Source organism: Muntiacus reevesi, chromosome 1 (genome assembly GCF_963930625.1).
Source record: "Muntiacus reevesi chromosome 1, mMunRee1.1, whole genome shotgun sequence".
NCBI lineage: Eukaryota > Metazoa > Chordata > Mammalia > Artiodactyla > Cervidae > Muntiacus > Muntiacus reevesi.
Genome location: NC_089249.1, coordinates 177,644,713 through 177,671,114, shown reverse-complemented (window position 1 = coordinate 177,671,114; position 26,402 = coordinate 177,644,713). Strand labels below are relative to the sequence as shown.

At 69.6% G+C, this 26,402-nt stretch overlaps 1 protein-coding gene across 2 annotated transcripts; it reads right to left on the bottom strand.

Annotated features, from left to right (window-relative positions):
• Nucleotides 1–553: 553 nt before the first annotated feature.
• GPC1 (glypican 1) lies at nucleotides 554–25,584 on the bottom strand. Of its 2 annotated transcripts, XM_065917186.1 has the most exons (9): nucleotides 25,168–25,576; nucleotides 7,275–7,433; nucleotides 5,073–5,464; nucleotides 4,363–4,528; nucleotides 3,551–3,681; nucleotides 3,345–3,464; nucleotides 3,127–3,260; nucleotides 2,624–2,799; nucleotides 554–2,201 (listed from the first exon to the last, which is right to left on the bottom strand). In XM_065917186.1, the coding sequence occupies exons 1-9, from the start codon at nucleotides 25,331–25,333 to the stop codon at nucleotides 1,966–1,968; spliced, it is 1,680 nt and encodes a 559-aa protein (XP_065773258.1). In that variant the 5' UTR covers nucleotides 25,334–25,576; the 3' UTR covers nucleotides 554–1,965. The 2 variants fall into 2 exon arrangements, with proteins under 2 accessions (XP_065773258.1, XP_065773259.1); XM_065917187.1 differs by lacking the exon at nucleotides 3,345–3,464 and having other exon boundaries at nucleotides 25,168–25,584.
• Between the last annotated feature and the right edge of the window lie 818 nt (nucleotides 25,585–26,402).

Below are 26,402 nucleotides of genomic sequence, written 5' to 3'. Positions count from 1 at the left end.
CTCTGGCTGAGGTCCAGGGCCTGCACACAGTGTGATGCTGGAGAGGCCGCCCCGCTGGGGCTGCAGGGCACGTGGGGGTACAAGGGCGGGGCTGGTGGCCTCACTCAGGGGCTGTGCAGGACTGTGCCTGGGCGGGCAGGGCAGCTGGGCAGGGGTCCCTGCTCTGGTGAGAGATGCCAGCTAGGCAGGGCTCTCTCTGTGGCTCTGGGGCTAACGGGACCATCAGGATGTACGGCCAGCCCCCGCCACGGGATGACGCTGGTCCCTCCACACTGCGGCCTCCGAGGTATCTCTGAGGCTGCTCAGCAGGAACTGGAAACGGGAAGTTTCCTGGATGTGCCCGGATGTGTGTGTCCAGAGCGGGGAGCAGGAGGGTGGACGGCAGGAGGACCTGAGCCAGGGCCAGGCTGCACACTCCCCAGGCGTGTGCCACATCACCAGGAGAGACCTGTGCGCGAGCCCGCCCTCACCTCCCCACCGGTCCCAGCGTGCTGGGCATGCCTATGGCACACACCTGCGGCCAGGCGGGGTCAGCGGGGTCACTGCAGCAACACGCGGTCTCCAGCCTTTTATTCATACGAGGACTTGAAGAACACACATCACCTGCGGATGCCATGTGGCCCGAGACACAGCCGGCCCAGCCACTGACCGCGCAGGGCTGACCCGTCAGAGACAAATGGTGGGCAGGCCCGAGTGGTTGTCCGGGCACACGGGTGATGCTGCCCCAGGCCGAGAGTCCAGGTGACCTCCACCCGCAGACAGGGAGGCCCTGACCCGGCCCCACCCTGGCACAAGGCTCTAATTGGGTTGGCGTGTCTGTGGGAGCGGCCCTGGACCCCGCATGTCCCAGAGGCCGGAAGCCCTCCACCAGGTGAGGAAAAGCAAAGCGGCAGGAAGCAGCCTTCTCAGGGCACAGGGGCTGGTCAGGATGTTGGCCTGGCTACGTGGCTCGGCATCCCCCGACCCTCAAGACCACCCTGCCCAGCCCGAGCCCTCTCTGGCAGGGAGCTGGCCCCTCCCCAGACCCTGTAGTGGACGGGGCTTGGGAGGGCGGGCCCCAGCCTGGGGAGGGGCCTGCAGAGACCCTGGGCCACGGAAGGTCACCTGGGACCCTCAGAAGCTTCCGGGGAGGAGCCGAGAAGGCAGCTCTGGGTGAGAAGGGCAGGAGCCGCTAGAGGAGGCATGGCTGGGAAAGCCCTTAACTATCGGAGCGCCCTGGCCTGCGGCCGGCAAGGTCAGGGAAAGGAAGGCCCTCGGCGTGGGCGCCGGGTCTCGCTGGCCCTGAGCTCAGATTTCCCCAGCCACTCAGCGTCCCCGCGGCCAGGCGGCGGCCAGGGGTCGGCTGCGGCCCTGGCCTGCGACGTCCTGAGCTGGGACGTGGCCCTGGTCTGGGTGGGGGTGGGGAAGGGCGGGGGCAGTTGGCGTCTCCAGAAGTCCGCGTTCGGGCCTCGCGGTCGGCCAGGAGCGCAGCCCAGCGCCGCAGCTGAGAGGGGCCCAGACGGGGTCCTGGGGTGGGGTCAGGGCTCATGCATCATCCCAAAGGCCCCGCTCGGCCCTGGCTGGCGGGAACCCTGACCCCCTCTGGGGGGTTCTTGGGCCTGAGGCCTGGGCCTGGCTTTCAGACACCCGAGCTCCAGGTGCTTGGTGGCGGGGCAGGAGGGCATACCTCACCCGCCCGGTGCCGCAGGGGCTGGGGGGAGAGACGGCCAGCGGCACCTCGAGGTCCCTGAAACGCATGGCTTTTGGGGGACACCGTCCCCGGCTGACCTGAGGGCCCCGTACAAAAGTAAAAGCTCGGGGGGCCGGGCGAAGCCCCCCGCCCCGCCTCCAGCACAGTCACAAGCCGGGTCCCTCGGCAACCCATCCTGTCCTGCCCTGGGGCCTCCCGGCACAGGGAGTTAAATATCGTCTGCTGCGGGTTTTGGTGAAGTCGGTCCTTGGCCGCTGTCCCTGGGGCCGGGGCAGTTACCGCCCCCGGGGCGCGGCTGCCAGAAGGGCCAGGGCGAGCCCCAGGAGCAGCAGGGGGCAGGCGCCGGGCGGGGCGCGGGCAGCGGCGGACGTCTGCTGGCCCTCCCGCTCAGACAGCCCCGGGAGGGCGTGCGTCAGCGGCGTCCGCGAGCTGGCGCTCTTCCTGCCGACCTTCCGGCCGCATGCCTCGTCCGGGCAGCCCTCGCCGCTGCCTGAGCCGCTGCCGTCGTCGCCTGGGAAGGAGAGGAGGCTCTGGGAGACCCCGAGGGCCGCGACCCTCTGCCTGGGCCTCCCGCGCCGGGGACGGCGGTTCCTGGGGCCTGCCGAGGCTGGGCAGACATCCTGGCCGGCTCACAGCCGTGCCGGAGACAGGGCGGGGGGACCGTGACCACAGCTGGGCAGCAGCCGGGCCTTCAGAGCCACCTGGGCCCGGGGCTGGAGGGGCTGCCCCCCGCCCACCTTTTCCCATCTAGGGCTTCCCCCCACCCCACACCTTTCCCAGCTAGGGACTCCCTGGCACTCCCACGCCCACCCCGGGGCCCCACCCCAGGCGCTCAGCCGCCCCCCGGCCCGCCCTCCACTGGCGTCCTGGAAGTCCAGATTGTTGCCGCCACGCCGACCCCGGGCACTCAGCCGCCCCCCGGCCCGCCCTTACTGGCATCCTGGAAGTCCAGGTCGTTGCCGTTATAGGCACCGCGCAGGCGGTTGGTCATGATCTTCAGCTGCATGATCTGCTGGCGGATGGTCATGTCGGGCTTGGTGATGTCCACCTCTACCTCGGGGTTGTTGATCTGATTGGCCAGGCCGTCACCCATTACCTCCGGGAGGTACCTGGAAGCCAAAAAGACAAGCCCTGGATCACTGCCCTGCTCCCCACAAAGGGGCCTGGCCCCAGCAACGCCCATCCAGGCCCCTCCTCCAGTCAGGGTGGTGGCAAGCCTGAGACCACCCCCCACCCAAGGCCTTCAAGGGCTGCCGGGAGCCCACACAGGACCCCGCAGCAGAGCGTAGAAGCATTGAGTGTGTGTGTGTGAGGTGGGGACCTGGCCCTCGTGCTGACTCTGGGTCCTGCAGGGTGTCCCATGTCAGACCTGGCCCAGGGCACGATGCACCCGGGGCCACGGACAAGCCGAGGGGCTGGAGCGGCGGGACACTCACCGGCCCTTGGCCATGCCGTTCCAGCAGCGTTCGTCACTGGCTGAACTCATGGCCAGCTTCTCACTGCACAGCGTCCCTGGGAGGCTGATCCAGAAGTCCTGAGCGTCTCGGAGCTGTGCCTTGGCTTCGGAGACCTGCGGGGCGGCAGTCAGGCCACCAGTCGCCCCCTCCCGCCTGCCCCGCCTGCCCCCCTGGGCCCGCCCGGCGAGGCCGCTCACCAGCTTCTGCAGCGTGCCCGCAGGCAGCCTCTCCTGCAGCGCCAGCTTGCCCCGGGGCCGCTTCTCCTCGGAGCCGGGGCCCTGAGGGTTCACCTTGGGATTCCCGCAGCCCTGGATGACCTGGGGGAGCACACAGAGATCCCGACAGGCACGAGGCCACATCCAGGGGCCCCCCTCCCCTGCCCACTGCTCTCCCCCTGCCGCACCTTGGTCGTGAGCGTGTCGCTGTTGTCCTGGAGGGCATTGATGGCCTCTGCCAGCCAGTAGTGCACGCCGCCGATGACACTCTCTGCGCCCGATGGGCCCCAGAACTTGTCCGTGATGAGCACCATGGAATCTGGCCCAGGTGTGAACAGAAACACGGGGCGGTTTGTACGGACGCACGCTGGCTCATGGCTGTGCTATGCGCAGGCACGTCAGCCCACACAATGCAGTATTTCTGCATGTTTGCTCACTGCAGGCCCGCCCACCTACACATGAGCTCCTGCGTGTTGGCATGCATATATGTTGAGCACGTGTGTCTAAGCTTACACCTGTCAGCGTGCACATGTACACCTGGCCCACTGTGTGCATACGTTACCTCACGTCTCACAATGTTCGCGTTATGCCATCGCACGTCCGAGGTTAGCATGTGTTTCGGCATGTGTGTGTGCTGGCCTTTGTCACCACGAGTGTTGATACGGATGTGTTGGCTCACCTCACACGAGCAGATGCACACACGAGCGCAAGCGTGTCGGCATGAGTCTGGTGACCCACCTCATGTCAGCACACACCAGCCGGCTCACCCCACGGCAGCAGTGCACAGGGTAACGCACGCACGGGTCGCCCTGCCGTTCGTGTGTACCTTGGCGCGCTCGCTCACTGGGCAAGGCCAGGACCCTGACCCCCAGGGCGCCTCCCAGGCAGCTGGCCGTGACACCCCTCTCTGGGAGAGTCAGAGGGAACCCTGCCCCCAGCCTCGGGGACCACCCGCTCTAGAGGCCAGCCTGCTGCAGGGGTCGTGGCAGTGGGGGCTCACCCAGAAGGTTCCTCCACTCGGCGTCCAGGTCGGCCTGGTTGGCCAGGCAGCCCTTGAGCACGTTGCGGCAGTAGTCGGGGCAGGGCCGGGCGCCGGGCACCCCCAGGCAGTGGGCGCAGTACACCAGCTTCATGACGGCCCTCGAGCACTCGGGGCTCAGGGGCACCTGCAGTGCCAAGGCAGCCTGAGCCCGCGCCCACTGCGTGTGCACCCCTGGCGGGAGCCCCGGCAGCACCGGGCAGGCGTCGGTGCCCAGGTCTGCCCCACGCGGTGGGACCTTTTCTGGGGCCCAGTCTCTTCCCAGATGACCAAGCAGGCCTGCGGCCCGGGCGGGGGCAGGGGGCACACACACAGTCCAACCAGTCCGGTCACCGTGCTGGGACTCCCCCCGGAACACTGCGCTCATGAACCCTCCCCCGGGAAGCGGGAACCCTGCGCGCCATGCAGACGAGGGCCCCGAGGCTGGGGTTACTTGCTGAGGGCCCTCGCTGGCGGGGGCGGGGGCAGAGAGGTGAGTTCTACCCAGGCCCGCAGGGGTCTGACGCTTATGCCCTCCTACGCAGGACACTGCACTCCGTGCTCTGCCCGGGAGCGGGCCGCCCTCTCGCGTCCCGTCCACCTGACCCCTGGAGCCCCCGGGGCGTCCAGCCCCAGGCCCCTCCCCTTCCCGGAGCCCAGGGGCGTGGCAGGGCCGGGGCCGCGGCGCGCACCTTGGCCACCTTGCGCACCACGTCGCCAGCCACGCCCAGGCCCTGCACGAAGGTGCGCGCCGCCACGAAGGCGCGGGTGGCGCGCAGGCGCAGCTCGCGGGGGGCCTCGCCGAAGGGCCGCAGCGGCTCCGCCTGCTTGCCCAGGCAGTCCAGGTAGTCGTCGGGCAGCAGCAGCTGCGGGTGCAGCTGCCGGAACAGGCGCTCGAGCAGGCGCGCCCAGAACTCGGCCAGCGTCTCCTGCAGGTGCAGGTTGGCGCCGCCGTAGTAGAGGCGCAGCTCGGCGTACAGGTCGCGGAAGGCCTTGGCGTTCTGCGTGTACAGTTCTCCGAAGGCGCCCGGGAAGGCCTCCTGCAGCACGCGCTCTGAGTCGTTCAACAGGCGCTGGAAGTGATCTGGGTGCGCGGGGAGGTGGGCGTGAGGCCTTCGGGGGCCCCCTGTCCACCCCACATGCTGCGGCAGCCCTGACCGGCATTCCCGGGGGCTCCGCCGGCGACCCCCCGTAACTCCCCTGATACTCTGAGTCATCAGAACCTGTGGGGGCGCTGGATGCCGGCCCCCACGGTGTCCTGAGCCCTCCCCGTCCTGGCCTGGGGACTGCAGTGTCCAGCATCTATTTCTGAGCTGAGCTGCATGCGAGCACCTGGAAGGGACTGCTTCCGAGGGCAGGAGGGTGCAGAGTTGGAGTGGGACCCACTGGGGGAGAAGGCCCTGGGCGCCCCTCACCTGCTCTCCTTCCCAACACCTCTCCTCTCCTTCCTCCCCCGCCTGTCACCCAGCCAGCTGCCCATCCAGGGCAGTCTTGAGCTGCCGCCCCCCCCCAACCCTCCACCCCACGGGTCGCTGAGGCTCTCCTGGGCTTCCTGCCCTCCCGCCTCTCTAAAGGGAGCTCCTTCTGGTTCTGGAAGCCGGCCAGCCTGGGGGGCTCCAGAGGGACCCTCAGGACATTCCCAGAGTCCACACAGAGCTGTGGAGGTGGGGGGAGAGCGTGGGCAGCAGACCCCGGGGATTTGGGGGAAATGCTTCTGCCCTGTGTGCTGAGAAGCAGGGCCCCAACATCATCCTCCTTTCTCAGCAGGGAGACCCCAGGAGCTGTGGCACACCTCCCGCCCGCTCAGATGCGTCCTCACGAGCTGTGGCCACCCCTCCCTACCCAGGCCCACCCTTGGGTGTCCAGGCCAGCTCGGATCTGCTCTGAGGTGGCGGGGATGTCAGACTTGGGGCCCCCGGACCAGTGCCCACACCTGCCCCACCCAGGGCCTCGGGCAGGAGACCCTGGCACAGCCCTGCAGCCCCCAGGGCGGGAGCTGTGGGAGGAAGCAGCCGGTGCACATCCCCGTCCCGACTCCCACCATGGCCCTGGGGGCCTGGTCCCCACCCCAGCCCGGCCTCCAAACAGGCCATCCGCAGCTCAGCGACCAGCCCAGCAGCACACAGGGTGGTCGTGGGGCTGCCACGCGCATGCCTGGCCCTCCGCCCCCCGCCCCATCCTCAGGAGATGACGCCCCGGCTGTGGCTGGAGAGCCATGTCCTGGAACACAGCCAGCGAAGCCCCGCTGGGCTCAAGGCCTGGGGAGCTGCAGACCAGGGACCCTGCGGCGGGTGGCCTGACCAGGTGCAGCGGTGGGGCTGGGGTGGGAGGTGGCATGCAGAGTGGTGGGGGGCCCAGGTGGGACTGGAAGCGGGTGAAGAATCGCTTTTAACACAGATGAGTGTCCCAAGTGGGTGACGTGCAAGCTCTGACAGCAGCTCAGTCACTTCAGGGGGCCCCTGCCGCTGCCCCCTCCGAGGGGCCCACTGTAAATGTCACCCAGTTGTCCCACCACTCCTCGCTCCGGGCCCAGACGTGACGGCCAAGCCCGGAGGAAACCGCTGACCTACACACGGCTGCCCCAGAGATGCTGGGACCACGCCACGGGCCCCTGCTCGCTGCGCCCTGCAGTCCTCACGCAGAGCTCCCGGCTCCAGAGCATGGTGGCCAGCCCCAGGCCGGTCCTGGCAGACGCTGGCAGAGCTCTGGGTGCCGGGGGGCCACCTGGAGGCGGAGGGTCCCCTCTGAAGGGCTGACGGGACACGCTGGCTCCACGGGTGGAGGAAGAGGCCTGCAGGCGACCTGCTACCGCGCCCGCTCTGACCTGCCCCCCCAGGGGAGGCCCCAGGTGCCCACTCTCGCCGTGAGTGTCCACGGCCCCCAAGCCTGCTCACCATCAAAGCCCCGCTGCTGGGCGGCCAGCGTGGCCTGCAGCGCCCGGCTGCCCTCCAGGAGTGCCGTCTCCAGCTCGGCGCGGCTGCGGTTGGCCAGGTTCTCCTCCATCTCACTGGTGCAGCAGGTGTAGCCCTGGGGGCAGATGCGCAGGTGCTCGCCTGTGGGGAGGGGCTGGCATGAGGGAGAGGAGGGGTCGGGGTGGGGCGGCCCCGGGAGGAGGCACAGCGGGGGTGGGGGGCCGCTTGGGGGAGGCAGACCCGGGAAGGGGCCGGGCCTCGCGTGGGCCGTGCTGCCCTCAGCAGAATTTGCCCCCCAGGTCCCCTCACTGCCCCCATCCATGTGAGGAGGTGTCCCAGGCGCCCAGAGCAGCTCAGCTCAACCCCTGAACTCAGCACAGAAGCCGTGGGGCCTGTGGGGGGTGGGCCCATCAGACTCCAGGTTCATGGGGAGTGTGGGGGGCGTCCAGGACTGCTGACAGCCCTCCCCTGCATCTGGGCTGAGGGCAGGGGGACAAGAGGGGCTGAGGGGCAGGACGGCCCCAGCCTCCCCCACACCAGCTCGGGGCGCCGGCTCCCACTGAGGGCAGGGGGCCCTGCAGGCAGGGGGGCTGCCCACCCATAGTTCTGGGCTGGCCGGAGGCAGGGGCCTCTCATCAGGACAAGCGGGACGCACGTCCAGTGGGGCCCTGCTATGAGCCCCACCCCGATCGGTAGGACACACCTGCGCCCCTCAGGGCGCCCACCGCCCCCCGCTGCTGTCCAGCCCTGGCTCCCGGGGGCCCAGCTGACAGCAGCGCCAGGGCGGCACTGAGGCTGGCCCCGTGGCCCTTGTGCAGGGCGCACCTTTCAAAACGTGCCGGTCCGGGTTTTGAGTGGGTGCTGTGAGCTCACTTTGCAGACCAGGAAACAGGCTGGCTGAGGTTAGGTTTCGCTTCCAAAGTTACACAGCGAGGGGCCAAGCGGCTCAGGCTGCCCAATTTCAGGCCCCACCCCCACTGGGCTGCCTCAGCCCACCCTGGCCCACCCCGGCCCACCCCTCACCCTGGCCCACCCCGCACAGGCCACACTTCCTGTCTAAGCAGTGCAGGAGGAGGCTCCCTCATGTGCCAGCCTGGGGTGGAGGTGAGCAGACAGCACCAGGCAGGGGGCTGGGACCTGAGGAGGCGCCGGGAGGCGACTCCTCCTCCTCTCGCGGGACCTTTGCTGACTCTGACCTCAGCCTGGCCCTTCACCGCGGGAGCAGGGGGGAGGACAGCAGGCCCGGGGTCTCCGTGGGGCCAGCTGGCAGAGACTGGCCGTCTCCCGGGTGCTGGAGGCTGTGCACCCAGCCAGACGGGCCTGAGTCTCCCCTCCTACCTGGGACTAGCAGCCCCGTGTGGGGCGGGCAGGGGGCTGCAGGCTGCCCGCACCTAAGCACTTGCGCCACGGGGTGGGTTTTGGGGGAGGCGTCCGCTGGCCCCCCTCCCCAAGCTTCCCGGTACCTGGTGAACCCGACCCCCGATCCAGGACACACAGGAAGCCCCCTCTGGGCGGGTTTGGAGGGGCTCCTGGGCACTGTGGGCCCACCCACCCACTGCTCGCAGCTGGGAGCTGCCCGCCCTAGCCCCCCGACCCTGCCACCTCGTCCAGCCGGCCCGGGGGCCCGCGCTCTCCCGGCCGCCCCAGCACAGCCCCCGTCCCTCCCTCCCTCGGTGGACACACACGGGAGTGAAGACACGGAGCCAGAGCCTGGACGCCGGCCTGGGGCCCCGGGCGGGCTGGGCCGAGGCGCCCCGAGCCGCTGCGGGGCAGACGGGTGGCCCTGTGCCCCGGGGTCACCTGTGGGCCGGCACACCTGCTGGGCAGAGGGCAGGCTGCAGGGCGCCTTTCTGCACAGCAGGCCTGCTCCCCCGATGTCAGCCAAATAGCAGGGGCCTGGGGGGTCTGCCAGTGTGAGGGGGCGTGAGCTCTGGGCCCCTGGAGATATGCAAGGCGGACGGATGCAATTCTCTTCTCATCTCAAACCCCCATCCCCAAACCCCACCTCTTCTCAGCTAAACGCCTGGAGGCTGGGGAGGGGATCCTCGGCCAGGTGGGGGCACGGCTGGCTTCCTGTCCACCTTAGAGGCGCCCAGTCCACCCTTCTCATCACCGCTTTCCCCCTCCTGTCCCCCCCATCCCCACTGGAGGCATCAGTTGCCCCCTCTGCCCGCTGACCCCTCCCACCTACACTGACCACCCCCCCCAGGCTGGTCCACATGGCCCCTCCTTTCTCAGTAGCTGCTGCTCTCTTGACAGCCGACTAGATCCTTCTAGAATTCTTCCTTTCCTCAGCCTTTGCCATACCTCCTTTCGCGATCCAGGTTTTGGGTGGGAGGGGAGGGCTGTTTCATGCTGGGTTTGCTCCCCCAGCTCCGGACCCCACCCCACGTTTCCGAACCCAGGTTAAAAACACCCACACTTGCTTGCTGACCCCAGGGTAGGTCCTCCTCTTGCTGGACAGTAGCCAGCTCCCCCCATATTCACACCTCCCGGGGCCCCCCCAGACTCCTGCTCCTGGGTGCTAGGCCCCATCAGTCTACGGCTTAAACGTCTCTGAGGCTCAGCCTCCTGCCGCCTGCGCTCACGGCCACAGCCCCAGCCCTCCTCACCCCCACCAGCTCTGTGACCCCAGCACTGGAGCCCAAGACCCCATGCCAGCGGCGGTCCTCGCCTCCGAGGCTGGACAGAGCGCGCATCCGTGCTGGCCCAGCCTGGCAGTCCTGACTGGTGCCCGGGAGCCCTCCCAAGGAGACTGCAGCAGGAAGATGGCGCCAGGCCAAGCCCATCTTTCCAGAAGCTTCTGTGGCTCACGCAGGAGCACGCAGACAGCCTGCAGCACCGGCCTCTGAAGCCACGATCGGGTGCTAGGCACCAGCTCCCCCGGCCACCCCCAGGATGTGCTGGCTAATTCAGTGGAGACAGCCAGCCTCCCCGGACACCCCCCACCCCGGGGGGAACACGGCTATGCGGGCAGCTCCGGGCACCCAGGCCCCCAAACACCAGGGGGGAGGCCGGGGCTGGAAGAGTAGGGAGGGGCCCCTGGCCACCCAGCCCTTCCACTCTGCCCTGGACCCCACGGGCCTCCGGCAGAGGGTGGGCAGAGGCTTTCCCCAAGCCACAGAGCCCTCTCTGGACGACTGTGCGTGCCTACTCCTGCTCCGATGGGCTGCAGGACCCCCTGAGCACGTCCACCAGCTTGCAGGTGGTGGGGAGGCACCGGACAAGAAACGACGCCGGGTTCCCTGGGCACCGCCCACCGCAGGAGCCCCAGGCCGCCTTTTCGCATCTCCTCACCCCGCCCCACCTGCTACCCGAGAGGCGTCTGTCCTGGTCTCTGTCTGCTGCAGGGTCAGCCCTGAGGGCTGGGATCCACCCGGGGGGCAGCCACAGGCCCACCGCGGACAGGGCTTTTCAACCGCCACCCTCCCCGGTTCCTAGCGCGACAACAGACCCCCGCCACCGCCCCGCCCCGCTCCCCTAGCCCCCTCGGAGCACCTCACCGCCGGCCCCAAGCCCCTCCACCATTCCGGCCACCTGCCAGCATCACCGAGCCGGCCCCACCGCCGCGCCTCCGTCACCGGCGGGGACCCGAAACCCAGGGGTGTCGCCTGCGACACCCCGGCGCCCGGCGGGAGGGGTCCGGCCCTCCGACCGGTCCGGGACCCCACCGCCCCGGGGCGGCAGCGCGGGCGGCGGGACAAAGGCCGAGCGCCCGGGCTTCAGCGGCCGCCGGCCAGGGACAGAGGACCGCACGGCGCGGAGCCGCAGCCGGTGCGGTCTGGAGAGGCGGCCGCGCTCCTGGCGCAGCGAGGAGGGGGCGCTGGCGCAGTGGGCGCGGCAGCGCCGAGGGGAGGGGGGGCCGCGCCGCAGGAGGGGGGCCGGGGGCGCTGCGATTGGCGGGGAAGGGGCTTGCCGCAGTGGGCGAGGCGGGCCTGGCTGGGGGCGGCAGGCGGGGCGCGCACGGGGGCTGCGGCGAGCGAAGGGGAGGGGACGGGCTTGATGGGGAGGAAGGGGGGCTTGCTGCAGGAGGGGGCTGCGGCAGGAGGGGGAGGGGTGGTGACGAGGCAGCGGAGGGGGCGTGGGAACTGGGCGAAGGTGGGGGACGGAAGGGCGCGGTGAGGCCGGGGCCCGATGGGGCGCACACAGACGGCGAGGGGCTTGCGCTGGGGGCGAAGGTGGGGTAGGCCGGACTGAAGGTGGGGTCTGGGCAGTGGTAATGGGGGCAACAGGGTGAGCGGCGAGAGGGGTCGGGAGGAGGGTTCGGGGTGACGCCCGCCCGGGGATGGAAGGGCGGAGGGACGCGGGCGACGGAGATGGTGCAGGGCGCCGGCGAGTCTCCGCGCTTGGATCCCAGACCCCGGGCTTAGCCCGAACCCCCTTCTCGGCGGCGGCGGTCCGCGTGCGACTCCGGGCGCTGGTGCGTGGAGGTCCGGGGTCCCCCCGGGAGAAGCGGCGGAGCCGGCGAGGGCAAGCGCAGCAGAGCAGGACGCGCTGGCGGCCGCCGCCCAGCGCAGCACAGGCGCGCTCGGTCCGGGGCCGCGGCTCCCGCGCGGGGCCGCCTCCTCCCGCAGCCCCCGCCCCGCCGCGCGCGGCGCTGCCCCCGTCCCCTCCGGAAACCGCGGCGGCCGCACTCTGCCCCGGAGCTTCCCGCGGTCCGGGCCTCTGCCTGGCTCCTGCCCCACGGGGCTCCTCCCGGCATGGGGATGCGAGGGGGGTGCCAGCTCGCTCCCCAAGGAGCACGGCAGCCCCCAGCCAGCGAGCCCCCTCTCCCTATGACAATGACCAGAGCCCTACGCTGGGCGCTCAAAGGCCACCGTCAGTCACCCGTACTCTCTACCCGCCCCTAGCCTGCATCCTAACGTCCTGTCTGCTTCCCCTGGGAAATACAAGGCCCCCGCCAGGCACAGTCCCTACCTCCTCCTGGGTCCCCCTCCCACACGCCGAGGCGGTCACCGCGGCTGGCTCTCACCCGTCGCCGCCACTCCCTGCAGCCCCAGCCCTGGTCCCGGCTGCCACAGCGCGAGCCAGACCCACTGCAGGGCCCGCCCGCCAAGGCCCACCTCCCCGCAGCACCTGTTGACAGGCAGCTCTCAGCAAAGTGGCCTCTCCAAGGCAGCCCACAGTACCCAAGGTCCCGGAGCAAGGGGCTCCACCAGGCAGCTGGCAAGGCTGCTCCCTGCGGCCTGCCTTCTGCTCAGAGACCCCTGAGCAGGCCACCTTGCCAGTGTAAACCGGCCTTGGGGGCTGCCTTGGCGAGGCGGTAGGCCCCCTGGGTGTGGGCCTGGACGCAGCGCTGGCTGAGGGGCCAAGACCCCTCCCACTGGCCTTCCCACAGTGCTTCAGGGTCCAGGGCTCACACCGAGGCCTCGGGATAAACTGGGGATGAAGGGGTGTCTGCTCTGCCCGTGACCCAGGCCCTGCTGCAGGGCAGGTGGTCCTTTTGGGGCCAGAGAGTGAGGTGCCCGTTGGAAGCCTCGCCCACCAGGGCAAGCTCCGTGCGGCCCCCTCATCCTGGGCTCAGGCCAGGCTGCAGAGAGCACTCACTCGAGACGCTGCAGACCTGTCCCTGACAGGGGCTCTGGGGAACACGGGCTCTGTACAGCCTCGCATCTCCCTCGCCAGCGCAGCCCAGGAGGCAGACTGGTGCCGCCCCCCTCTGCCGTGTCTGTCCCGGCGCTCCCAGGATAGCAGAAGGGGGTGCTGCAGCCCCGGGGTCCTCTCAGCAGGCTCCCCACAAAGGCCCCACGCTGCCCGTCTGTCCACCACAGAAAGGCAGTGGACACAGGCCCCAGTGGGGCCAGAACACAGCAGACGGCGGTGCCACTGCAGAAGCCTGCAGGGACAGGAGTCATCCCTGGCCACGCCCAATAGTGAGGATGGAGCAGACAAATGGGTTCGGCTGCTCACCAACCCCCCAACCCGGCCGCTCCCCAGGAAACCTGGCAGCCAAGTCCAAGGTCACGGCCGCCCCTGCTGGCGCCCCATCTGACCTGCTGCTTCCCCCAGCCCCCGGGTCGCATGCACACTCCCCTTTGCCCTACTCTTTCTTTCAAGACCCACTTGGCTCCCGGTTCCTCCAGGAAGCCTTCCAGGTTCCTCTGGGCCAAAGTGCCTGCCCAGCCTCTGACCTCCCGGAGCGTGAGCGGCCTCGGTGGGGGCTTCCCGCCTGGCCACCCTCCCTGGCAGCAGTAGAGCTGCTGGGCCTGCCGGTGGGGCCTCTCTGCCCAGGCCCAAGCTTGACCTGGTGCTCAGGGACCTGTGTCGAAAGAGAGACTCTCTGGGTCGTGCCACCATTTGGGGAGACGAGGCTGAACACCAGCGTGGCTGCAGACCCACAACCTCGGGCCTCTGCCTCCGCTGGAGAGTCAGCACCTCCCTGACCTGACCCCTCCCCAGAGCTGGTGCTCCCTGCTGGTGCGAGGGGGGTCCGCGGGGCGCTTCCACCGCCCCTGAAGACCCCCTTATTCCTCCAGGGGCCCCGCCACAACCTGACGAGGTGCAGCGCGCGCTAGGGGCCCACACGGGTCCGAGGAGCCTTTCATGCTCACGACTGTCCCCTCCTGTTCTTCCTGCTGGAGCCACTCGGGGAGCTCGAGCCACAGGCCTAGGGCACTCAGCCCGGAGTGCATAGGACCCAGGAGGACCCAGGCCTCCCCGCCTCTCCCAGCACAAGGCCGCCCTCGATTCCAGTCCCAGGGGAATTCCTGAGCAGGAGGGCGGAGGCTGAGGCAGGAGCCGACACGCTCTGCCACCCAGCCGGTCACCCGTGGTTGGCCTGCCCGGAGGGCCCCGGGCAGGAGCAGGTGGGGTGCCCCCCCCCCCCCGGTGCTGACTCAGCATCGCCACCCAGGCAGCCCTTCCAGGCGCAGCATCGCCCCCCTCCCTCCCGGCGTGGGTGCCTCTGAGCCCAGCCCCGAAGGCACGACTGGGGTGGGGTACAGATATGGTCAGGACACAGTTAAATGTGCGCTTCAGATCAACGATGCATTATTTTCCAGAATAAAAGTGTCTGGCCCCAAAGCGCTGACAGCAAGGATCTGAATACAACTTAGCCCACTCCTGTACACAGCAGCCTTAGGCAGAAGGCCAAACAGTGAAAACAGCCCAGGCGTCCACTGTCCGGTGAAGTGATAAACAGCGCTCCTGGCTGGCCCTGGGCTCGGGGGGGCGGGGGGACCCTCCGACACTGTGGGTTGCCCCTCCTGGGAGGCCCAGAGCTGACGCTTCTTGAAATTCCCAGCTTCTCTGGACCAGCCAAATGGGAGCACAGACACCGAGATGGTGCCCCCAGGATGCGGCGGTGGTGACGGGGGGGTCCCCCACCTCCAGCCCGCACGCCTGACCCCCAGCCTGGCCCCTGGGCCTGGCCGGTGGAGGCCGACCTCCCTCCCCCCCCAGGAGGCAGTCTCCCCGCCTCTGGACACAGGCTGGGCCTGCCTCTCCAACAGGCGGCGCCCTGCGTGACGCCCCCACGACACGCATGCACTCTGGCCGCCCTGAGCTGTGCGCGCCACGCAAGAACCCAGTCTCACTCCACGTGGTGGGCGCTGCTCCATCCCCGTTATACAGAAAGGCATTCTGAGGCTCAGAAAGGTTCAGTGATGGCTCAAAGTCACAGCGCGTGAGCCTGGAGCTGGGCTTGAACCCTGGCAGGATGGCTGGGTCCAGGCAGCCAGGTTTTATTTAGCTTCTGCTAAAACCTAAGACATTGGCCACTGGACCCAAAAGACCTGGCCCTGGGCCAGGGGAGGGGCCTTGCCCATTAGCTGAGCAGGCTGCCTCCTTCAGAGCCCCGTGGGCAGCGCCCGCCCTCCTCAGAGCGGCCCTCCGTGTCCCGCCTCTGGGTGCCCAGCCTCGGGATCATCCTCCTCCGTCTCTGGCCTTGCACACCAAGGGTACCCACGACCCCTGGCCTCCAGCTGGAAACTCCAGATAGCAGAGGGGGTGGGGCTGGGCTCTTGGGCCAGGAACCGCTGGGGGTCGGGAGGGGAGCGAGCATCTCAAGTGCCCAGGGAGGACGGGGTGGGAAGACCTCGGCTCTCAGCGAGAGCAGCTGTGCAGCGTGTGGCCGCGGGCCACCCCAGGCTGAGGGAGGTCTTTGCTCTACAGTCAAGGTGGGGGGCATGTATGATGGTACACCACGTGTGCGTGCTAAGGTGCTCAGTCGTGTCTGACTCTTTGCGACCAAATGGACCATAGCCTGCCAGGCTCCTCTGTCCATGGGATTTTCCAGGCAAGAATACTGGAGTGGGTTGCCATGCCCTCCTCCAGGGGGATCTTCCCCCACCTAGGGATCGAACCTGCGTCTCTTATGTCTCCTGCATTGGCATGCGGGTTCTTTACCACCTGTGACGCTCTTGTAAGCCACATGCATCTGTCTAAACCTGCACACGTTCTCTTCACTTGTAACTTACAAAAGTAACATGTGGTCACCACGGCCAGCAGAGCTGCAGCTCACCTGAGACCTCTGACAGCCGCCCAGACCCTGCAGAGCGTGTGTGGCTGCGTTTCAGCACCAAGGACAGCACCCGGCACACAGTAGGAGCTCAGGGACACTCCCTCCGGAGGACTCAGGCTGATCCGGATGCCCCACACCCCCACCCCTGGCAGCTGGCTGGCTGCTGGGCCCAGGGCTCCCACCTCCAGGCCCAAAGGCTCTCCTGCAGCAGACAGGGCCCTGCCAGCACCCCGCCTGGGCGGAGGGTCCAGCCCACCACACAGAGGCCCCCTTTCCTCTGCACCCTTGACTGTCCACTGAAGCCCGCAGACCCCTTCTCAGAATATCGCTTATGAAAGATAAGATTATGCAGGGGGTCCTGAAGGAAGCCCCAGGTGCGGTGACGCAGCTGCTGAAAGGTGAGGAACGGGCGAGCAAGGCGGTGCCTGCGAGCTGGCTGACACCCACGGGAACGCGAAGCTGCGGGAGTGGAAGCGGCACCGGGAGACACCTGCTCGAGACGCAGAGGGGCATGGGACCCAGCGGTCCACGGTGAGCGAGTCCGGAGTCCAGAATGCCGTCGCTGCCTTGTTCATAATGACAATGACGCTAAATCCTGGCCAAAGGTGACCAAAAAAGGAGATGTACTGTCTTTCTGTCGAGTTCATGAACTCCTGGATTTCTAGGCCTGAGCCTCCCCTGGGTACCCTGGTTAAGGACCCTAGCCTCAAATGACCTGCCTTCACACCCGAATCTGTCCACCACAGTTCGCCTATCTTTCTAGAGCGGAGTGCACCCCCAACCCGGAAGGCTGTCCTGGCCCCAAGCAGAGAGCCGTCCCCTCCCCTCCACTCCCCTGACCGCTGACTGCGTCCCATCTAGAGCTGTGGTTCAGGTGCTTCCCCTGAGGACTGACCAGTGTTTCTGGAAGCCGCCCCTTGACCTGCTCAGGAGCGGCCGGCAGTTCACGGGGTCCCTGGGCTCCCCGTCCCTCCCCTGCACACTGCGACGACCAGACACGGCCCCAGGGAACTGCTCCGGGCCGGGGACACCGCTTTACCCCGGGGCGGAGGACGGTGAGCTGTGCGTCTGACCTGCAGCCGCCCCAGTGACCCCCAGCCCCCGAATCCACGGTGACAGGGAGGTGGCAATCCCTGGGTGTTAGGTCACTTGAGAGGCTGCCATGACTCCTGAGTGCCCTGGGGGCTGCCACTGCCAGGCCGAGGGAGGGGTCAGGGATGGTGGGGCTAAACATCGTAAGAGGTTCTAAAACACGTCTGTGGGTCCAGTGTGTCTCGAGCTCCGCGGCAATGGGAGGTGGGCGTGAACGCCTGAGCCAACCCTGCGGCAGGTGGCGTCATCCTGTCCCGGGGGCCTGCGGGCGGTCACAGGTGGCGGGAGGTACTCCCCGCAGCCCGGAGCCTGGGGGGGCACCCAGAGCCCCATCGCTGCAGGACGCACAGACGCAGCACATGGCCCAGCACAGCGGCCCTGGGTGCCCAGGACGTGCTTAGACCCAGGGACCAGCCCGGCCGGCCACCACCAGGCTCAGACCGTGTCCTTGGTGCTGGGGAAGGCGGCCGCCACAGGCTCCAGGGCTGTCAGGGAGCTGGAGGAATGTCCCCACCGGGGAGGCACAGGGGCACCTGTCCAGGGCTGGCTGCCCGCGTGGGAGGGAGACGTGCCGGCCTACCCCTCAGGCCGCTGGGCTAACCGAGGGTGTGACTGCGGTCACACGCGCCCCGGGGCCAACAGCCGGGCACACAGGCGTGGGGTACAGCTGCTGGGCTAACCGAGGGCGTGACTGCGGTCACACGCGCCCCGGGGCCAACAGCCGGGCACACAGGCGCGGGGTACAGCTGCTGGGCTAACCGAGGGCGTGACTGCGGTCACACGCGCCCCGGGGCCAACAGCCGGGCACACAGGCGCGGGGTACAGCTGCTGGTGGCCGGGCTCTGGACTGGGGGAGTGGGGGGGCCTGGCAGCCCTGGCCGAGCTTCTCACTAGACCTTGCCCCCGTGGAGGGGGCCCGCGGCTTTCGGGTGTGTGCAGAGCGGTGAAGGACGGGTGGGTGGGAGGGTGAGGGTCCTCGCCTCTTGCCGGGTCTTCCCGGTGGGCGGGGCTCGAACCTTGGGCGCCGTCAGCAGGACCGGCTCTGCCTTCAGGATGCCCCCGAAGTCCATGTGGGGCTCCCACTGGCCTGGTCCTCTCCTGGCCCCACCTGGGACTGGCCACCTGCCCCCCAGCCTTGGAGAACCTTGGTCCTCATGGTCTGCCAGGGCCCATCTCTGCGGGCAGGTGCCAGGGGCTCTGTGACCTTGCCCTCACCTCCTCTGACCACGCCCCGCAGCCTGGAACGCGTGCCCAGCGCCCACAGACAGAGCCACATGGATGCCCCCCAGCGCCCCCGCGGGGCTGGTGTGATGGCCCCGCCCCTGACCTGCTCCCTTCTGGGGCACCCTGTTGGTGCCCACACCAGACACTGGGGGGCACAGTGGGGCCAGGGTGGAGCCATGGGGGAGCAGCCACTCCAGGGACAGGGCCCTGAGCAGTGGGGACCCCTCGCTGGGACCCAGTTTCCCCAGCGACACTCTAAGCGCTTGGACCAGGTGGAACTCGGCCTGCCCTGCAAGCCCCCTGACCTGCCAGTTCTGGAAGGCTGGCGGGGCTGGCTGCCAGGCAAGGGCTGGGCACAGGCCAGGGCATGGAGGAAGGAGGCAGGGCCGCAACCTTGCCTGACCTGGCTCGTGGGCACCTGCTGGGAAGCAGGGCTGTGGAAGGCAGGGCCCAGAGTCAGTGCTCCCGCAGGGCCTCCTGTGTGGCTGGCTCCAGCCCCGTCCTCTCCTCGGCCCCAGGGCTGGCTGTGCTCACCCTGTCCACCTGCGGGGCCCAGGGCCTGGCACAGCACAGCCCCCCGTGTGGATGGGGCCTGCCTCCCAGACCTGCTGGCCAGCCCCGCCAGCCTCCCAGGGCCCCTTCCTCCAGCCGCGGCGGGGGCGGCAGGCGGGGTTCTGGGCCCCTGGGGGGCTGAGGTCGGGGGCACAGCGCGTGATGGACCCCCCGGGGCTGCCCAGTCACCCGGCCAAGCCTCCAGAAAGCAGGGAGTGTTCTGCACAAACAGCAGCCGGGTCCTCAGGACGCGGAGCCAGGACCCAGCCTCCCGCCCCCCACACACTCACTCCCGCCCCGCACACTGTGTCCCTTCCCGGGGCCTCCCACGCGTGGCAGGGACCCCAAACCTGTCCACGCAAAGCGGCGCCGCTGAGTCACGACGGGCCCAGCCCGGGGCCCTGACTCCTGTGGAGGTGTTCACGCCGGGCCCTCACTGCGCACCAGGTTCTGGGTGGGCCCCGCCACCAGGCAGACGCCTCAGCATGGCAGCAGTTACCGCCGGGAAGGTCAGAGGCAGAGGACCCTGCTCCCCACCCGCCTCCCATGGGGACGTTCAGGCCCACGGGGGCAGGGCTTGCGGGCCAGTGCGGGTGAGGAGCGAGCTAAGGATGGCCTGACCGCCCACCCTGTCACAAGGCCCCACAGCTCCACTGAGGCCCTAGCCTGAGGAGCCCCCCATGTCCCACGGAACACCCGGACTCCAGGACCCCTGCTCACTGGATGGGAAGCGCCCCGGACACTTGACTGAGCCCCGTCTCTAGTCCACACATCGGTCCTAAACCCTCGGACCCGAGGATGGGGCCTCGTTTGAGTGTGGGGTCTTTGCAGACGTAACTGCTCTACTCCTAACTTGATAGGACTGGCGTCCGTATTTCCATAAGGGGGAATCCGGATGTAGGCTAGCACAGGCCTCGTAAAGATGAGGCAGAGACCCCCAGACCAAGGGTTGCCCACCAGCTCCTGAAGCAGAGGAGACGCGAACAAGTCTTCCCGTACGGCCTCGGGAGGAACCACGTAGATCTTGGACTTCCAGCCCCCACAGTGCAAGGCCACAGCCCCGCCGTGGAGCCGCCCAGCCTGGGGCACCTCTGTGGGCGGGGAAGCGGCTTCGAGTTCGGGTCCCAGCGCCCAGCCCAGCCGGCACCAGGCAGCCGGTGCCGAGACCTCACTGCTGCGGCTGTCTGGTCTGGGGGAGCACCCTGGGGGGCAGAGAGCCCCGGGGGGGGTGCTCGGGACGCCAGGCACCACACCCCCTAGGGAGGATGGCGCGGGTGGGCCAGCCTGCGGGAGGGGGCGTGTGTGTCAGGACAGGGGGAGCTGACAGCGAGGCCACAGGCAGACGCGGGCCAGGCTGAGGCTGGCCTGGCCCTGCAGGGGCTCCCTGACCTGCCCAGGCTCCCACGCTTCCTGCCAGCGGAGCAGGTCCACACCCCTCGGTCCCAGGGTGCCCACGGCGCCCACTGCTGGAGCAGGAACAGTCAGGAGAGCAGGAGGCCCCAGCTGTGCCCCCGGGCAGAGGCCACGCTGGGAGGACAGGCTGGCGCCCCCAACCCACAGGGGGTGACAGAGGACGACCGCGGTCCCCGCCCCGCCCGAACTGCACAGGCTGCAGGCAGCTCGGGGCTCCTGCCCAGACCTGTTCCTAGGCGCTCGTGATGAGGAGGCTGCCAGCCGGCACGGGGTGGGTGGCCCTGCGCTGGAGCCCTGCCCGAACGTGGGCAGGGGCCTGGCCCCACAGGACGAGCCTGGTGGCTGGACGTGGCCAGGGCAGGCACCGGGCAAGGAGACGCCAGCCAGGCCGGGCCTGGTCCTGGCCCTGGTCTGAAATGCTCCGGAAATAAGCCGAGGCCTAGGGAGAGCCGGCCGGCCTCTCTCCGGGGGCAAGTCCTGGCCCAGGCCCGACCTGACCTGGCGAGGCCTGTCCCCCAGCCCCGCCCTGTCCCCCAGCCCTGGCCTGGCCCCCTAGCCCGCCCTGTCCCCCAGCCCTGGCCTATGCCCCTGGCCTGGTCCGACCCGCCGACATCTGTGCCCGTGTCTCTGGGGGGCCCAGTGCAGGTCCGGTGCACCCACACACCCTCCGTGCTCCCCCCACCACTTGCTCTGGGGTCCACCTGCTGCCTGGCCAGCGTGCCCTAGCCCCTCTGCCAGGAGGCCTGTCCACTGCAGGCTCACGCTGTTCCTAACTAGGGCCAGCATGGGGCCCGTTTACCCAGACCGCCGACCAGCCCTCCGGAGTCACCCACCACGGACAGGATGTCCCCGTGACTGCCGGGGGACCTGGCCTGCTGTGGTGCTGAGGACACACTAGGCCTGCCCCAAGGGTCCTGCCCCCGGAGGAGCCCTCCTGAGCAGGGCAGGGGCAGCGGGCCTTCACTGGACACGTGCCGGGGCTGGCCAGGGGTGCACCTGTGGGGAAGGCCGGGCTGCCGTCAGCTCGGTGAGGGAGGGGCAGGGAGGCCCCGGGGAGGGGTCCGTGCAGAGGCTTTCCACCCGGCCTGAGAGGTGGGCTGAGACCGGGGGAGCCGTGGAGAGGGCAGCTGGCTATCCAGCACGGCCTGGGCCTGGAGGCACCACAGCAGGGCTCCAGGCTGGGGTGGCGTGAGGCGTCCAGAAGCCCGGAGCCCAGCACTGCTCAGTGGTTAGTGCCAGGGGCCTGGGGGTCAGCACACCGGCTCTGGGCCTGAGCGCCCAGTGGGCACATGTGGAGCTGGAGAAGTGGTGGGTCTTCTTGGCCTCGGGTACTCACCCCTGAGTCAGGTCCAGACCCCCCACCCACCACAGCCGCCAGACAATCCCGGGAGTGACCCCCGAATCAGGTCCAGACCGCCCACCCACTGCACCCGCCGGATGGTCCCGGGGAGTGACCCCTCAATCAGGTCCAGGCACCCCTCACCCACTGGATGGTCCTGGGGAGTGACCCCCGAATCAGGTCCAGACCCCCCGCCCACTGCACCCACCGGATGGTCCTGGGGACTGACCCTGTGAGTCCGGGGCAGGATGGAGCACCCACCTGCTGGACACCGCTGCAGGAGGGGCCCGCGCGGGCTCCAGGGCTGGAGGGAGCCCCCAGAGCACACAGGCCAGCACGCTACCCCTCCTGTGGCCTTCGGGGGGCTCGGGACTATGCCCGTTGTTACACGTGAAGAAACAGGGGCCCAGAGAGCCCAGGTGGCAGAAAGCGGGCGACACGACAGGGCTGGCCTTTGCGCCCAGGCCCAGGGAGGACGCCCTGTCCCTCCAAGGAGCACGGCGGCATGTCCGGGGCTCCAGCAGGGGCCCAGGCCGTTGCATCATGCGGTAGCCCTGTCGGCTCCCGGCTCCCCTGGGCCCCCACCCTCCAGCCCTGTCCTCAGGCTGGGGATGATGAAACCGCAGCAGCTCCGGGGTGGGGGTGCCGAGCAGTGGCTCGGCGGAGGCTGGGGACCACCTGGTGACCCAAGGCGGGCACCTGGGCCTCTGCCCCCTCAACGGGGCGAGGTGCGCGCACTGTCTGGTCTGGGGCTGGCTGGGCACCAGGTGGTCTGTGAGAGTCCCGCTGACCATGACCGAGCGACAGCCTTGGGCAGGCGGCACAGAGAAGCAATGGCCTCTGCTGGGAGACCTGAGCGGTGGCTCCTGCTGGGGGCCCCTGGCCAGCTGGGGTCCAGGAGCAGAGGAGCCGCTGACAGCACCGGGCTCCCCTCCGACCTCCAACCCCAAAGGCGGACAGCCAGGTCCCTGCTCCTTGGCCCGGGCCCTCCGGCTCCCACGGCCCCCACCGTGGCCGGCATAAAGTGGGACGTGTGTGGGTGTGGACTGAGAACCTACTCCCCGTGCCAGGAACTGGGCGAGGTTCTGCGGCTGCCGCAGAGGACAGAGTAGACAGATGCGCCTCTGCTCCCAGGACCCCAGTGAAGGGTCAGAGAGATCATGATGAACCACGGCATCAAAGGGTCAGGAGAGTCAGCAGGCACCCCAGGAGCAAGCCTCTAGGTGGAGGCCGAAAGACCACAGGCACCTGTACACATGTGGGTGCACACGTGCACGCATGTGCACACGTGGACGCATACGTGTACATGTGTGCACACACAGACATGTATTGTGTGCGTGGGCGTGCGGTTGTGTACACGCACATATATGTACATGTGTGCATGTGTGTGTGTGCATGTGCATGCATGTGTGTGTGCATGCATGTGTGAGTGAGATGCAGCCCGGGGCTGGGCTTTTCCCCGACGGTGCAGACGGACGAGGCTGAGGGGCAGCTCCCTCTCACCTTCTACGCAGGGCTCTGGCTCGCAGAAGGCCCACCTGTAAAATGGGATGACGCCCTCCTCACCCTGGCCGGGCCGGGCTGTCCACCCGAAAAATGACAGAGGTCACCAACAGAAGCCCCTTGCGCTCTGACGGCCCCTCTCCCGTAAGCCCATGGCGCTCCCGCCTCCAGGGGAGGTGGGGGCTGGAAAGGTCGCCCAGGCTCGGGGCTGCCCTCCCTCCCCTCCAGTCCTGGGAAACACGGAGCCTCCTCGCCACCCCCTGACGCGGACGCCCACCCCCAGAGACCCGCAGGCCAGAAAAGCCCACCCGCCGGCCCCCAAGACGACACGGAAGGCCCGGCTCCCGGAGAGCGTCGCGCCGCCACGCGGCCACCAGGGGGCGCCCGGCCCGCGGAGCCGCGCCGAGCTGCCGGAGCAGGAGCGGGTACAGGGTCGGCCACTGCCTCGGGAGGTCACCCTGCTTCCCTCACCCCACGTGGCGCTGGCACTCCTCTCGGTGCCGGGGCCCTGCGGGGCACTCACGGGGGGCGGGGTGCAGCCACAGGACCCCCGGGAGCTGGCGCGGAGGAGTCACAGGAGTCCAGGCAGGGAGGCCCCGAGAGGGCGGAACCCGGAGCTCCGGCCGGCACAACGATCCCCAGTTGCAAAGCCCCCATCACACGCACAGCAGCGCGCTTTGCCTGTCCCGGCCCCGAAGCCCCTGCACCCTGCAGCCCAAGGAGGCGGAGACAGCCCGGCTGCCAGCCCACCTCGCCTTCCCAAGCCTGCCCGCCGCGCTCCCAGTCCTTGGCGGCTGCCCAAACTCTGCCACTCCGTCTCAGCCTAACTGGGACAGAGGCCTGTGGATGCGATCGAGAGTAGGATGGCCCCCAAGGACACAAAGGCCGAGTCGGACTGGACGTCTCAGGGAGGGCCATGGGGTCCAGGGACTTGGGGGCGTGCCAGCCAAACGGGCTGGGAGACCCTGGGGCTTGGGGAGGGATTCACCCCAAAGGTCAAGCATTTCCAGGCATCGGCCCCGCACGGGGCAGGGTCGGGGAGGAGCCCGACTGACTGTGCAGGAGGTCCTGTGCTGGTCCCGGGTGCCCAGACGCACCCACCAAAACTGCCCTCCCCCCAAGGGAGGAGGCAGCTCTAACGATCAATGGCAGGGCTCCGTCAGCAGAAGCACAGGAAAGCCTGCCTTGGGGGACTTGAGAGGGGGATCTCCAGAGCCCCGGGCAGGGGGCTGTCAAGAAGCCCAGGCAGCGATCTGTGGGTTCTGCCCTCCTGGGGGCAGGGATCAAGGGCCTGGCTGCCCCCCGCCCCCTTGCTGTTCCCCAGCCAGGCCCGGCGGTGGACGCGGCCTGTCTCCTCTCATTCAGAATTCCTGTGACTGCGGTCCTTCCCTGTCCCCCGTGTCACCAGTTGAGGGTGGTCTCTCCCCGCGCCCCGGCTTGGGAGGCCTCCCCAGGGCAGGAGCCTGGAGCTCTGCTCCTGGCTCCCCCCGCCCCTCCACCTCGTGTCCGGGAACCCTGCACCTCCGTGCACACCCGGTGTGGCTCTGGACACGTTTGCAGTTTGAGGAAGGAGCCTGGGGGTGGGGGGAGTGTCTGCGAGCTCCGCAGGCTCCGCGCTCCCCCCTACCCTCGCTCCGGTCCCCACAGCTCCTCCGAGGCCCGCAGGGAGGGTGTGCAGGACTGCGGGCAGCTGCAGGGCCCAGGCCGCCTGCGACGGCGCTGCTCTTACAAAGAAACGGTACGGCCCCTGGGCGGGATCCAAGGCGCCGACCACCTGCAGCTGGACTCCCCGCCTGAGGCGGCCCGGAGCGCCAGGCGAGCACAAGTTCCCCGGGCAGGAGTCCCTGCGCGGCGGCGTTCCGCTCCCGCTGGCCGAGGTCGCGCCCGTCCGGCCCGGCCCTCGCCCCTCCTCAAGCGCACGGCTCGCTCCCTGCCTCGCCGGGGCGCCGACGCTGTCTCTGCTGGGGACCCCCGGGAATCCCCGGCCCGACCCCAGGAGCCTCCGGGGGAGGCCCGTACGGCCGGGGGGAGTCCCGAGCCCACCGCCGCGGTCGGCTGCGCCTCGACTCCGCGGCTTAGCCCAGGCTGCCCTGGAGGACGCACCGGGCCGGGGAGCGCCCAGTTGGCTGCGCGGCGAGGACAGCTCCGCCGGGAAGGGGCCGGTGTGTGCGCGCCGGGGACCGGGGAAGGCCGGGCGGAGTGGAGAGACCCGGGCGGAGGGAGGGCGGCGCGGGGCGCGGGGGCGCAGGGCGGGAGAGAGGAGGGGGCGCAGCGGCGCTCCGGTCACTCACCCGAGATCTCCGCCTGGGGCACATCGCTCAGGCTGAAGCCCTTGGCCCCGTAGATCTGGCGCACTTCCCCGCAGCTCCGACTCTTGCTGGCAGGGTCCCCGCGGGAGCAGGCGACCAGTGCGGCGGCCGCGTATAGCAGCCACCAACCTCGGGCCCGGAGCTCCATGGCGGGGCCGGCGGCGCCCCCGGCCGGGCCCGCGCAGCCCCCGCCCGCGAAGGGCAGAGCCAAGGTCCCCGCGCACTCGGCTGGCGGTCCGGAGGCGCCGGCGATCGGGGAGGCGGAGACAACAAAAGCCGGCGGGGCGCGGGGCGCAGGGCGCGCGGGGCGCGAGGTCCTGCCGCTGGCTCGGGCGGCCCCACAGCGCGGCAGGCGAGCGCGCAGTCCGGGCCCGGCCCCTGGGCGGCGGGGAGAGGGGCGGGGAGGGGCGCGCGGGGCGGGGCGCGCGGGGCGGGGCGCGGCGCGGGGGCGCGATCCCGGGCGCACGGGGCGCCCCTCTGGCTCCCGGGCCTGGGGCGGGGGGCTGCCCGGCTCGCGCGGGTCTGCCCGCTGCAGGAGGAGAGCGGGGTGGCGGGAGAGCGGGGGGGGCCGCGTCCGGGGTCCCGAGGGCGGGCCCCCCACGCCCGGCGCCCGGGGCGGCGACACCACCTGCGGGGCGGGGGCGGGGGCGCTGAGGCAGGGCTTCCCCCGCCGGACGTGACGTCGCGCCTCCCCGCGCCTATCAGGGGCCTCCCCGCCCCCAGCCGGCCTCCCTCCCCTCTTCCCCGGGCTCCGCGCCGGCCCTGCCAGCCTGCGCCCTGGCAGCGTGCCTCGCGCGCCGGGTCCCGCAGCCTCCGGCCCCCTCTGTCTACCGCGCGCACCTGGCCCGCACCCCTCCACCAGCCCCTTGCCTCGCGCCCGTTTCAGCCTCCTCACCCGCGGCTCCAGCTCGCTCTTGATTCTTTTGTGGAGGAGGGTGGGGGGCTGTAGGCGGGAAACGAGCCGGGAGAGCAGCCCGCATCCGCTCGCCTTCACGCGCAGAGGCAACCCACTGCTTAGTTGCCGGAGATCGTCGGCCGGTTTTTGTCCCCTCCACGTGATGCTCTGGATGCTCGAGAAGCGAGAGAGGGGGGCAGGGGCTTGTCCGTGGGCTGGGGCCGCCGGGTGGTGGCAGGTGACCTCTTGGGGAAGGGGTGGGGTCGGGGCCAAGCGCGGGTCAGGTGTATGGGGGCGGGCAGCGCTCGCAGACGGAGGGGCT